Source organism: Bubalus bubalis, chromosome X, assembly GCF_019923935.1.
Source record: "Bubalus bubalis isolate 160015118507 breed Murrah chromosome X, NDDB_SH_1, whole genome shotgun sequence".
Taxonomy (NCBI): Eukaryota; Metazoa; Chordata; class Mammalia; order Artiodactyla; family Bovidae; genus Bubalus; species Bubalus bubalis.
In genome coordinates, this window is record NC_059181.1 from 58,202,469 (window position 1) to 58,216,589 (window position 14,121).

Genomic DNA, 14,121 nt, shown 5'->3' on the forward strand with positions numbered 1-14,121 from the left:
TCATTCAGATGTGAAGGAGAAATCAAAGGCTTTACATACAAGCAAAAGCTAAGAGAATTCAGCACCACCAAACCAATGCTTCAACAAATGATAAAGGAACTTCTCTAGATAGAAAACACAGCAAAGGCCTATAAAAACAAACCCAAAACAAAATAACAAAAAATAAACACAATATTAAACTGAAAACAATAAAGTAAATGGCAATGGGGTCATACATATCAATAACTACCTTAAATGTAAATGGGCTAAATGCTCCAATAAAAAGACATAGATTGGCCATATGGATACAAAAACAAGACTCCCATATATGGTGTTTACAAGAGATTCACCTCAAACCTAGGGACACACATAGACTGAAAGTGAGGGGCTGGAAAAAGATATTCTATACAAAAAGAGATCAAAAGGAAGCAGAAGTAGTAATACTCATATCAGATAACATAGACTTTAAAATAAAGACTGTTTTAAGAGATAAAGAGGGACACTGCATAATGATCAAGATATCAATCCAAGAAGAAGACAATTATAAATATATATGCACCCAATGTAGGGGCACTTAAATCCATAAGGCAAATGATAACAACTATTAAAGGGGAAATTGACAGCAACACAGTAATAATGGAGGTCTTTAATAAATACTCCACCCACACCAATGGACAGATCATCTAGACAGAAAATTAATAAGGAAATGCAAGCTTTAAATGACACATTGGAGCAGTTGGACCTAACATATCTACAGGGCATTTAATCCAAAACCAATATATTTCACTTATTTTCTCAAGTGCACATGGAACATTCTTCAGGATAGATCACATCCTGGACCATAAATCAAGCCCTGTTAATTAAAAAAAAAAACAAAACAAAACAAAAAAAAAAAACCAAAACAAATCATTTCAAACATCTTTCTTGATCATTATGCAGTAAGATTAGATATCAACTACAGGAAAAAAAGACTATAAAAACACAAACACATGGAAGATAAACAACACAGTTCTGAAGATCACTGAAGATATGAGAAAGTAAATCAAAATATGCATAGAAACAAGTGAAAATGAAAACACAACTACTCAAAACCTACAAGATGCACTAAAAGCAGTGCTAATAAGGAAGTTCTTAGCAATACAAGCTTACCTCAAGAAGCAAGAGATACATCAAGTAAACAACCTAACATTACACCTAAAGCAACTAGGGAAAGAAAAACAAAAACAAAAACAAAAAACCAAAGTTACTAGAACGAAAGAAATCAGAAAGATCAGAGCAGAAATAACTGAAAAAGAAATGGGCAGCTATAGCAAAGATCAACAAAACTAAAAGCTGGTTCTTTAAGAAGATAAACAAAATGGACAAACCATTAGCCAAACTCATCAAGAAAAAACATGGAGAATATGCAAATCAATGAAATTAGAAATGAAAACAGAGAAGTTACCACAAACAAATCAGAAACAAAAAGGATCATTAAAGACTGCTACAAGCAACTATATGCCAATAAAATGGACAACTTGGAAGAAATGGGCAAATTCTTAGAAAAATATAGCCCTCTAAAACTGAACCAGGAGGAAATAGAAAATATGAATAGACCAATCACAAGCATGGAACTCAAAACTGTAAACAAAAATCTTCCTAACAAACAAAAGCCCAGGACCAGATGGCTTCACAGTTAATTTATACCAAAAATTTAGAGAAGAGCTAACACTTATCCTACTCAAACCCTTCCAGAAAGTTTCAGGGTAAGGAAAACTGCCAAACTCATTCTATGAGGCCACTATCCCCTGATACCAAAACCAGACAAAGATGACACACATGCAAAAAAAAAATATATATATAGGCTAATATCACTGTTGAATGTAGATGAAAAAATTATCAACTAAATTCTAGCAAACAGAATTCAACAACATATTAAAAAGATCATACATCATGATCAGGTGGGCTTTACTGCAGGGATACATAGATTCTTCTATATATGCAAATCAAACACTGTGATATGCCATGCTAACAAATTGAAAGATAAAAACAAGATGATCATCTCAGTAGATGCAGAGGAAGTCTTTGACAAAATTCAATACCCATTATGATAAAAACTCTCCAGAAAGTAGGCACATAAGAAACATACCTCAACATAATAGAGACCATATACAACAAACCCATAGCAAACACTATCCTCAATGGTGAAAAACTTAAAGCATTTCCTCTAAAATCAAGATGAAGGAGCCACTCTCACCACGACTATTCAACATAGTTTTGGAAGCCATAGCCACAGCAGTCAGAGAATTAAAGAAATAAAAGGAATTCAGATTGGAAAAGAAGCAAAACTTTCACTGTTTGCAGATTACATGATTCTCTACATAGAAAACCTTAACAACACCACCAGACAATTACTAGAGCTAATCAATGAACATAGTAAAGTCATAGGATATAAAATTAATACACAGAAATCCCTTGCATTCCTATACACTAACAATGAAAAATCAGAAACAGAAATTAAGGAAACAATTTCATTCACCATTGCAACAAAATGAATAAAATACTTAGGAATAAATTTACCTAAAGAGAACACCTATATGCATAAAACTATAAGACACTGATAAAATAAATCAAAGATGACACAAACAGAGAGAGACACCATGTTCTTGGACTGAAAGTATCAATATAATGAAAATGACTATACTACCCAAAGTAATCTATAGACTCAATGCAACCCCTATCAAACTATGAACTGTACATCTCACAGAACTAGAACAAATAATTTCACAATTTGTATGGAAACACAAGACACCTTGAATAGCCAAAGCAATTTGAGAAAGAAGAATCGAGCTGGAGGAATCAACCTTCCTGACTTCAGACTATACTACAAAGCTACAATCATCAAGATAGTATAGTACTGGCAAAAACCCAGAAATATTTACCAATGGAACAAGACAGAAAACCAGAAGATAAATCCATACACCTATGGACACCTTATCTTTGAAAAACGAGACAAAAAAAAAATACACTGGAGAAAATAGTGTCTTCAACAACATCATCTCATACTGGGCAGAATGCCACCATCAGAAAGTCTACAAACAATAAATACTGAGAGGGTGTGGAGAAAAGGGAACCCTCTTACACTGTAGGTGGCAATGAAAATTGATGCAACCACTATGGAGTATGGTATGGAGATTCCTTGAAATACTAGGAATAAAACTACCATGTGCCCCAGCAATCCCAGTACTGGGCATATATACTGAGGAAACCATAACTGAAAAAGACACATGTACCCCAATGTTCACTGCAGCACTATTTACAATTGCTAGTATATGGAAGCAACCTAGATGTCCAGATGAATGGGTAAGGATAAGATAAGGATAAGGATAAGATAAGAATGGGTAGCAACCTAGATGTCGTCAGATGAATGGATAAGGAAGTTATGGTGCATATACACAATGGAATATTACTCAACTATAAAAAAGAACACATTTGAGTCAGTTCCAATGAAGTGAATGAACATAGAGACTATTATACAGAGTGAAGTAAGGCAGAAAGAGAAAGACAAATATATATTAATGCACATATATGAAATCTTGAAAGATGGTACTGACAATCCTATGTGTAGGGCAACAAAAGAGACACAACATAAAGATGAGACTTTTGGACACAATGGGAGGTGAGGTGGGATGATTTGAGAAAATAGCACTGAAATATACACATTACCAAATGTGAAATAGATAGCCAAGGGGAGTTTCATCTGTGATGCAGGGGATCCAAAGCTGGTGCTTTGTAACAACGTGAAGAGGGGTGGGTAGGGAAGCAGTTGGAAGAGGGGTTCAGGAGGGCAACGATACACATATGCCTATGGCCAATTCATGCTGATGTATGACAGAGGCCATTACAACATTGTAAACTAATTATCCTACAATTAAAATAAGTTAATTAATTTTAAAAAGAATTTCTTAAATAGGAGTTTCATTTCTTAAGAAATTAAAAAGGAAGAAAGTATCATGAAAAATTTATATTGAAAATTTTGTTTCCTAATGGGGAAACAAAGAAAACATGTTCAAATGATCATGTCCCCCCAAATTCTTTTCCTGCTAACTAGTTTTATAACAAGAAAAATATTGATGTTCTTAATTAATTTTACCAAGCTGGCACAGTTCTGATATAAAATTTGAGGCACAAGGGCTTCCCTGGTGCCTCAGACTATAAAGAATCTGCCTGCAATGCAGGAATCCTGGGTTTGATCCCTGGGTTGGGAAGATCCCCTGGAGAAGGGACTAGCTAACCACTCCGGTATTCTTACCTGGAGAATTCCATGGACAGTGGAGCCTGGCAGGCTACCATTCTTGGGGTCGCAAAAAGTCATACACGACTGAGCAACTAACACTTTTACTTCATTTTCAGCATAGTGCTGATATCAATTTTGATGTTGATAGTGTACTTATTTATTATGCTGCTACTGCTAAGTCGCTTCAGTCAAGTCTGACTCTGTGCGAATCCAGAGACAGCAGCCCACCAGGCTTCCCTGTCCCTGGGATTCTCCAGGCAAGAACACTGGAGTGGGTTGCCATTTCCTTCTCCAACGCATGAAAGTGAAAAGTGAAAGTGAAGTCACTCAGTCATGTCGGACTCTTAGCGACCCCATGGACTGCAGCCTACCAGGCTCCTCCATCCATGGGATTTTCCAGGCAAGAGTACTGGAGTGGGTTGCCATTGCCTTCTCCAACTTATTTATTATACTTATTTATAAATAAGAGTACTTATTTATTATAAATAAAATATTAACTTATAAAACATAAGAGGGCATTTAACCCAAAATCACAATAAAAAATGCCTTATCCTGGGGATGGAAGATATTTTAATTTTGGAATTTATTAATATAGGTTATAAAATTAATATATCTATGATATACTCATTAAATAGTCATGAAATAATGACAAAATGAAATAAAATTAAAAATCATTTCTGATTTAAAAAATATTATACATTATATAAAAGATTTTTAAAATACTCCATATTCTGCTATATGCATTTCTAGTCAGGTGCCCTACATGAGTGAAGAATGAATGATAAACAGTAAGTAGAATAGGAAAAACAAAAGTTCAGAAACAGTTCACAACACTGCAAATAAACACCAAAAGGTGGTATTTTCCCCTATCAAATAAAAAAAGGAAAAACAAAAGAAAACAAACTCCTCTCATGTTAGTAATTTAATGTGACAAAGGAAGACATAAAATAAATGATAGACACATACATTATTCATGCTTGGTTAGGTTTCTGGGATATAAGAACTCCATGCACTATTGACAATAATTGTAATTATAGTGGAAATTAGTAAAATAAAGAAAGAAAGTGTTATCTGCTAATATATTACAGGATTCTTAAAACTGAATGCATTATTTAGCTTGATCATTTTACTTCTAAAAATGTCCTGCTGGAAGAGTGTTGCTCTTCTCTAAAGATTTATTTACAGTGATGTTTACAGTTCATCCTGGAGAAGGAAATGGCAACCCACTCTAGTATTCTTACCTGGACAAGTCCATGGACAGAGGAGCTTGGTGGGTTACAGTCCATGGGGTCACAAAGAGTTGGACACAACTGAGTGACTAACACTTTACAGTTCATATGAGTGAACTTAAAAACTAAATAAAATAAATTATAAAAATAAGATTGTGTCAGATGCTGTTAGCTTCTTATCCAAAATTCATTGCTCATTTTCTTCCTTATTAACATAACATTTATTTCATTCTGGGTGGTAAAGTGACCAGTCTCAAGAACTGATTCTTAATGGGTCTTATTCTGTTATGGCAATCTCATTTTTGTTTGCCAAGTACTCATGTCCTAGCATCGGATGCAATTTTGAGATACTTATAATGCCCAACTCTGGTTAATATGATACAAAAGATTCAAAAGGAAATCTGTTGGGGAGCTTCTAGGAAAATGTGTGTGTGTGCTAAGTCACTTCAGTTGTGTCCAACTTTTTGCGATCCTATGGAATATAGCCCACCAGGCTCCTCTCTGTCCATGGCGTTCTCCAGGCAAGAATACTGGAGTGGGTTGCCACACCCTTCTCCAGGGGATCTTCTCAACCCAGGGATCAAAACTGTGCTTCTTCTGTCTCCTGCATTAGGCAGGCAGGTACTTTACCGCTAGCGCCACCTTCTCCCCTTACAATATTAAGCTGCTTTTTTCCCTGTCCCTTTTTCCTAACTGACTATGATGTAAGGATGTAATGTTTTCAGTTATGGTAACCAAAAGACCACAAGCATGAGGAAAAATAGCAAGGTGCCCAGGATGTTGACAACATTCTGCCCAACCAACACCAAGGTTTCTTGCTTCCAGATTTCATTACATAAGTAAACGTGTTTATGGTTCAAGTCAGTGTTAAGTTTTATGTTATTTTTAACTTAGTACATCCTAACTGAATAAAAGATTAATTTGCCCACAGCAAAGCTGGGACTCAAATCCATGTGCATCTGTCTCATGTTTATTTTTACTGAACCACTGTGACTTTAAGCAAGACACATATCCTCTTTGAGTCTTAGTTTCATCATCTAAAATGGGATTTATAATACCTTCTTGGTGGGAATGACAGCCAAATGAGATAATGCACATGAAAGCTCTTTACAAAGCACAGACTGCTATACAAGCACAAGCTATTTATATGTAAAGTTGTTGGAAGAACACAGTATTGCAGTTAATTCATTTTTTTTTTCCTGAGCTTTATAGTAGTGCTGAAACAAATTACAACCAAAGAGATGCTTAGACAAATATACACTTCATCATGAGCTAATTTTGAGAGTTTGGTAACAAATAACAGTTTGACAGAAAGACCTGTTTCTTCCCCTTGGAGAAGTTTAGGTTTGTAAATATGGGTGACTTATCTAATACCTTGTTCTTATAAAAGTGCTGAGACTTCTGATCATGAAGATCAAGGTGATATTTAAAATAGATTTCGTCAAGCCAAGTAGCTTATTCCATTGGGTCCATCCTAATGTCCAGCATGACCGAACTCTTGGTGATCATTCCTTGGTCTTGGGATCCCTTATAAACCATGTGGGTACCCCACTGTGGTATAGAATGTTATGTGTAGAGGAGTTAAAATTAGAATTAGTGCTTGTTTCTTGGTATCCCTGGGCCTTAGTCTCTATTTGCAAAATAGGTAGAAAAGAGGCAGGCTAAATAATTACTACATTTTGTTTCAGTCAGGGGATCATGTCACTCTCCAACCTGTGAAGTGAAGTGATAGTTGCTCAGTTGTGTCCTACTCTTTTGACTCTTGGACTGTAGTCTGCCAGGCTCCTTGTCTACGAAATTCTCCAGGCAAGATTACTAGAATGGGTTGCCATTCCTTTTTCCATAGGATCTTCCTGATCCAAGGATCAAACTGGGGCCTCCTGCATTGCAGGCAGATTATATACCATATGAGGTACCAGGGAAGCTCAAACCTAAAACTCTCTGAAGGATTCCTGGTGCACTTAAAAAAAAATTTCTCATCATAAACTTGAAGAGTCCCCATGATTTGGCCAATCTCTCTCTCTGAGACCTCATTATGTACTACTCTGTCTCTCACCCAACAATCATCAGCTGTACTTACATTCTTCCTCTTCTTTGAACATTCCTAGTTCACTCTCACCTTGGAACTCTGCAGTAGTTCTATCCTCTTCCCAGAAGGCACCTCCTTAAAAAGGCATTACTGTACTACATGATAGGAGCTAACCAGTCACTCTGTATAAGATTACTGTAATTTAATTCTTGTCATACTTCCATATCTATATATGTATCTTGTTCACTGTTTCACTAATTTACTTATGATTGATTCATGTGGAGGTTTGACAGAAAACAGCAAAATTCTGTAAAGCAATTATCCTTCAATAAAAAATAAATAAATTTAGAAAAAAAGGTAAGGTTGGTGAAGGCAAAAAATTTTGTTTTGCCACATCCACAGTGCCTAAAACCATGCCTGCCAGTTTGTAGGTGTTTAAACTATCTCCCAAAAAAGAAATGAAAACAGGCAAAATGGTTGTCTGAGGAGGCCTTACAAACACTGTGCAAAGAAGAGAAGCACAAAGCAAAGAACAAAGAGAAAAATATACCAAACTGAATGCAGAGTTTCAGAGAATGGCAAGGAGAGATAAGAAAGACTTTTTAAGTGAACAATGCAAAGAAATAGAGAAAACAATAGAACTGGAAAGACTAGAGATCTCTTCAAGAAAATTAGATACCAAGGGAATATTTAATGCAAGTGTTAGTCACTCAGTCATGTCTGACTCTTTGCGACCCCATGGACTGTAGCCTACCAGGTTCTTCTGTCCATGAGATTATTCAGGCAAGAATGCTGGAGTGGGTTGCCATTCCCTTCTCCAAAGATGGACACAATAAAGGACAGAAATGGTATGGACGTAAAAGCAGCAGAAGAGATTAAGAAGAGGTGGCAAGAAAACACAGATGAACTATACAAAAAAGGTCTTAATGACCTGGATAACCTCAATGGTGTGACCACTCACCTACAGCCAGAGATCCTAGAGTGTGAAGTCAAGTAGGCCTTAGGAAGCATTAGTAGAAACAAATCTAGTGGAGGTGATGGAATTCCAGTGGAGCTATTTCAAATCGTGAAAGATGATGCTGTTAAAGTACTGCACTTAATATGCCAGCAACTTGGGAAAACCCAGCACTGGCCACTGGACTGGAAAACGTCAGTTTTCATTCCAATCACAAAGAAGGGCAATGTGAAAGAATGTTCAAACTACCACACAACTGCACTCTTTTCACATGCTAGCATGGTAATGCTCAAAATAATTCAAGCTAGGCCCCAACAGTACATCAACTGGGAACTTCCAAATGTACAAGATGGATTTAGAAAAAGTAAAGGAACCAGAGACCAAATTGCCAACATCTGTTGGATCATAGAAAGAGCAAGGGAATCTAGAAAAACATCTACTTCTGCTTCATTGACTATACTAAAGCCTTTGACTGTGTGGATCACAACAAACTGTGGAAAATTCTTAAAGAGATGAGAGTACCACACCACCTTACCTGCCTCCTGAGAAACCTGTATGCAGACCAAAAAGCAACAGCTAGAACCGGACATGGAACAATGAACTGGTTCCAAATAGGGAAAGGGCTATGCCAAGGCTGTATATTGTCACACAACTTATTTAACTTATATACAGTCAGGTCAGTTCAGTCACCCAGTCATGTCCAACTCTTTGCAACCTCATGGACTGCAGCATGCCAGGGTTCCCTGCCCATCACCAACTTCCAGAGCTTGCTCAAACTCATGTCCCTTGAGTCAGTGATGCCATCCAACCATCTCATCCTCTGTTGTCCCCTTCTCCTCCTGCCTTCAATCTTTCCCAGCAGCACAGTCTTTGCCAATGAGTTAGTCCTTCCCATTAGGTGGCCAAAGTACATCATGTGTACAGATATACAGAGTACATCATGTGAAATGTTGGGCTGGATGAAGCTCAAGCTGGAATCAAGATTACCAAGAGAAATACCAATACCCTCAGATATGCAGATGACACAACCCTAATGGCAGAAAGCAGAGAGGAACTAAATAGCCTCTTGATGAAGGTGAAAGAGGACAGTGAAAACACTGGCTTAAAACTCGGCATTCAAAAAACTAAGATTATGTGATCCAGTCCCATTCAGTTCAGTTCAGTTCAGTTTCTCAGTCGTGTCTGACTCTTTGTGACCCCATGAATCGCAGCAAGCCAGGCCTCCTGTCCATCACCAACTCCCAGAGTTCACCCAAACTCATGTCCATCGAATCAGTGATGCCATCCAGCCATCCCATCCTCCACTGTCCCCTCTTCCTCCTGCCCCCAATCCCTCCCAGTATCATAGTCTTTTCCAATGAGTCAACCCTTCGCATGAGGTGGCCAAAGTACTGGAGTTTCAGCTTTAGCATCATTCCTTCCAAAGAACACCCAGGGCTTATCTCCTTTAGAATGGACTGGTTGGATCTCCTTGCAGTCCAAGGGACTCTCAAGAATCTTCTCCAACACCACAGTTCAAAAGCATCAATTCTTAGGCACTCAGCTTTCTTCACAGTTCAACTCTCACATCCATACATGACTATTGGAAAAACCATAGCCTTGACTAGACGGACCTTTGTTGGCAAAGTAATGTCTCTGCTTTTCAATATGTTATCTAGGTTGGTAATAACTTTCCTTCCAAGGAGTAAGTGTCTTTTAATTTCATGGCTGCAGTCACCATCTGCAGTGATTTTGAAGCCCAGAAAAATAAAGTCTGACACTGTTTCCACTGTTTCCCCATCCATTTCCCATGAATTGATGGGACCAGATGCCATGATCTTAGTTTTCTGAATATTGAGGTTTAAGCCACCTTTTTCACTCTCCTCTTTCACTTTCATCAAGTGGCTTTTTAGTTCCTCTTCACTCCAGTCCCATTACTTCATGTCAAATAGATGTGGAAACAATGAAAACAGTGACATACTTTATTTTCTTGGGTTCTAAAATCACTGTGGACAGTGACTGCAGAAATTAAAAGACGTTTGCTCCTTGGAAGAAAAGCTATGACAAACCTAGCCAGCATATTAAAAAGCAGAGACACCACTTTGCTGACTAGGTTCATATAGTCAAAGCTATGGTTTTTTCCAGTAGTCATGTATGGATGTAAGCGTTGGACCATAAAGAAGCCTGAGCACCGAAGACTTGATGCTTCTGCACTGTGGTGTTGGCAGACTCATGAGAGTCCCTTGGACAGCAAGGAGATCAAAGCAGTCAACCTTAAAGGAAATCAACCCTGAATATTCGCTGGAAGGACTGATGCTGAAGCTCCAATACTTTGGCCACCTGATGCAAAGAGCCGACTTATTGCAAAAGACCCTGATGCTAGGAAAGATTGAGAGTAGGAGGAGAATGGGGTGACAGAGGATGAGATGTTTGGATGGCATCATCGACTCAATGGATATGAGTTTGAGCAAACTCAGGAGATAGTGAAGGATAGGGATAGGGAAGCCTGGTGTGCTGTAGTCAATGGGGTCGCAAAGAGTAGGACATAACCTAGCGACTGAATAACAATGAACAAAACCAGTAAGTGATTGCTGAATTATTAGACAACTGCAGAAAATATGTGAGTGTGAAAAAAATCTGCTGGCTGTCTGCTCCGAACCTTTGTGTCCCCAACTTCAGTCTCAATTTAATACCACTCTCAGTTTCTGGGACCAACAGGGACCTGAAGCAAAAACAATTATGCAGCTCTGCAAATCAGGGTTGAGTATATAATTCCTGCCTTGTGGGTTGTTTTGTTACCAACTGGGATTCTAGACCCTTCCTAGTTCCCCATCAATGAATCCTCTCTTGCAGTTTCCTCAGTGGCCCAGTTCCTCTATACAGAGGCCACATTTCAACCTACTCAGTTCTCTCTTTTCCATTCCCAAGACTTGATAGCTGGCTCCTGAGCCCCAAATGAGTGGATCTTGCTTTAGTTGACATATGTCCATAATACTTAACAGCCTTCTTAAGCCTTTGTATTATATATCTCCTATTGAGATACTCCATTATCTCATGGAATCCTCACCTGCCTCTGATGCTGCCAGGTTGAATTCTTAATGGAACTGTGACTGCTATTGTCATAATCTTTGGATTTCATGTTTTATTTGCTAAACCTATTAGCCACAGATGGGGTCGACTCTCCTGATCTTGGACTTTCTTGGTTGCCAGTCTGCTTTTCTAGGATGTAACAGAAATAAGTATCCTGACCAGGGGTATTTACCTTGGAGAGCTCTTGTCCAGGTCCACACAGTTGGCAAGTGACACACCGTCCCCATTGGTCCCAGTACTCATTTTCTTGGCAATCCATGGTGGGAAGGCTATGGGCACAGAATACAATTATGGAACAAATGGAAAGGATCTCAAGGCAAGTAGTGGCTTCCATCTCAGTTGGTTTATTGACCTCTTAGTCTAGTCTCTGGACCTGGGTTAGAAGGTTTGAGGAAGCCAACTCAAAACAGCTAATGCCTAGATAGCACTAACCACATGCCAAGAAGTCTTAAATGGTCTAAATGTAATAATTCAAGCTTTAAAACAACCATATCATAAATTATTATTAACCTAATTTTGAATGTGTGAAAAATGAGGCATAAAGACCAAGGAATTCACCAATGTTCATACAGTTAGTGGTTGTAACACTTGCTGAACTGGAAAGAAAATGATAAGACAAGGAGCTGGTATCTGCCTAGAAAATAGAGTATAGCCACAATCTCTCACATGTTACTAGCTATTAACAGTTTTGAAAGCACTTTCATACTCATTATATTTGATCCACATAACATCCATGTTGTAAGCAATAGAGATTATTATCCCTTTGTGGATGAGAAAGCTGAAGCATGGTTCTCTTTTGCCAAAACTGTCTCAAGCACCTTTGAAGAAAACTAGCTGTCATTGCTTCTGTCCTTGGAAGCGTGGGAGGGGAGAATGATCCAGCTTGAAGAAATGTCCTGGTACACCAAAGTGCAGAGAAAAGGAAACACTACTCAGATAACAGGTTTCAAAATACAAATGGTATAGGGCACTGGCACTAGCATTGGTCAAAGTGTTGGGAGATATCGGTTCTATCCTGGATACAGGTTTGTTTAGGACTAATAAGCTTCCTCAGGATATGGGGCTTTCAGGGTTGAAACTAGGACAGTCTCAGGTAAACTGGGATGGTTGGTCAACTTACTTGGCTCTTCCTTCAATCTATGATTCTGTATGAGTCACTTTATTTTTTCTGGCTTCAGTTACTTAATCTGAAGAAAGGGGTCGGTATGTTCCTTACCTACCTTATATAGTCCTTGGAATGATTAAATGAACTAGGGTCCATCAAAGCATTCTGAAGGATTTGAGAAGTTATACAAAATAAGATAAAGTTGAGTATATAGAGAGGTAATTTTCTACAAAGATGAATTTTAATGTAAGTAACTGATACATGGGGCTTGCACTGCTCAAAGAGAAAGGTGGGGTGAGGTTCTTTTGTTCACTCCTTAACCTCATACCACGGTGAACTTCAGGTGGTTTCTCAAAGTATATAAAATCCTAAATGTGTACTTCCAGTCAGAATAGAGGAGAGTGTGTATGTATACCTTGTGCTAGATACCATCATTCCTCCCTTCAAAAGTCCCCAGTAGCAATGGAGTAAGTTTTCCTGTCTGGGATTCTTGCTTGAATGTACCTTTTCCCACGATCAACTGGGCCATTCTTTCCCATTTCTTAATTCAGAACAAAGTAGGCTACAAAATCCATTTTTTACATAAGCTTAAGATGCCCCCATCTGCTGTTTTTATTATTGACCCATAGTGTCAGCCTCAGTAGGCACACTCCCCTCCCTACCCCACATCGTGTCATTAGGAACAAGAACTATCAGTGGTCTCACAGCTCTCATGACAAGAGAATTAAGTGTCATGGGCACAGGGCCAGAATACTGGTCTGGGCAACTCCCCTGTATCCTATTCTTGCCCACAAAATCAGAAAATCATTGGCAGGAGCCAAAGAGCAGTCATGCCCTTAAGATAAGCTCCCAATATAGGCATCTGAAATCTCCATAGCATCTGTTTCTGCCCTTTGGGTATCTGAGACACTTTATTATATTTGGTATCCAGAGTCCTTTCCATCTAATAAATGTCATGTGGCATGAATCTTAACATGTCCCTCTAACCTTGGCTTTGAGACCTGTGAGTAGGCAAGTTAGGTGTATGGCCAAATCCCCGTATCAAGCTCCAGGGAACAAACATAGGCCTTTTTTTTTTTCCCTCCTACTTTGTCAAACTGTTTATCCCAAGCAAGCAAATTAAACTGTCTTTCAAAATAAGTTTAACAAATTACCTTTTTTAAAGAGAAGCCACAATGACTCTGATCTGTTATGAAGAAGTCATGGCTATGAGTAAAATTGTCTAATAATGGCTAAATTATTGCCAAGGGACAAACTCAGGCCTTATGTCAAGTTCTTCCCTGTGGTCAGCAGTGTCCTGTTGTAGATGTACTGCCTTTTTATTTTAAGAGAAGGTGAGAGAGAATAAGTTTTGAGAAAATCAGAGCTACTCTGAGGTGCCCTATAACTGCAGCTAGACACTCTTCCAAAGTATCCCAGAAGATACATCTGAATCCTCCAAACTGCTGTATAAGTCAGCAACATAGATGGATCTATACA

General features: G+C 38.3%; 1 protein-coding gene across 4 annotated transcripts in view; it reads right to left on the reverse strand.

Moving 5' to 3' along the window:
- The window catches only part of EDA2R (ectodysplasin A2 receptor), a 104,136-nt gene that overhangs the window by 75,094 nt on the left and 14,921 nt on the right, over positions 1–14,121 (reverse strand). Inside the window, exon 2 of one of the 4 annotated variants that reach the window (XM_025276123.2) lies at positions 11,710–11,806. The exons of the other annotated variants lie outside the window; for them this stretch is intronic. Coding sequence (XP_025131908.1) covers positions 11,710–11,796 — 87 coding nt within the window. The 5' untranslated portion in view covers positions 11,797–11,806. The remainder of the gene's footprint in view (positions 1–11,709; positions 11,807–14,121) is intronic. 4 annotated transcript variants of the gene reach the window in all.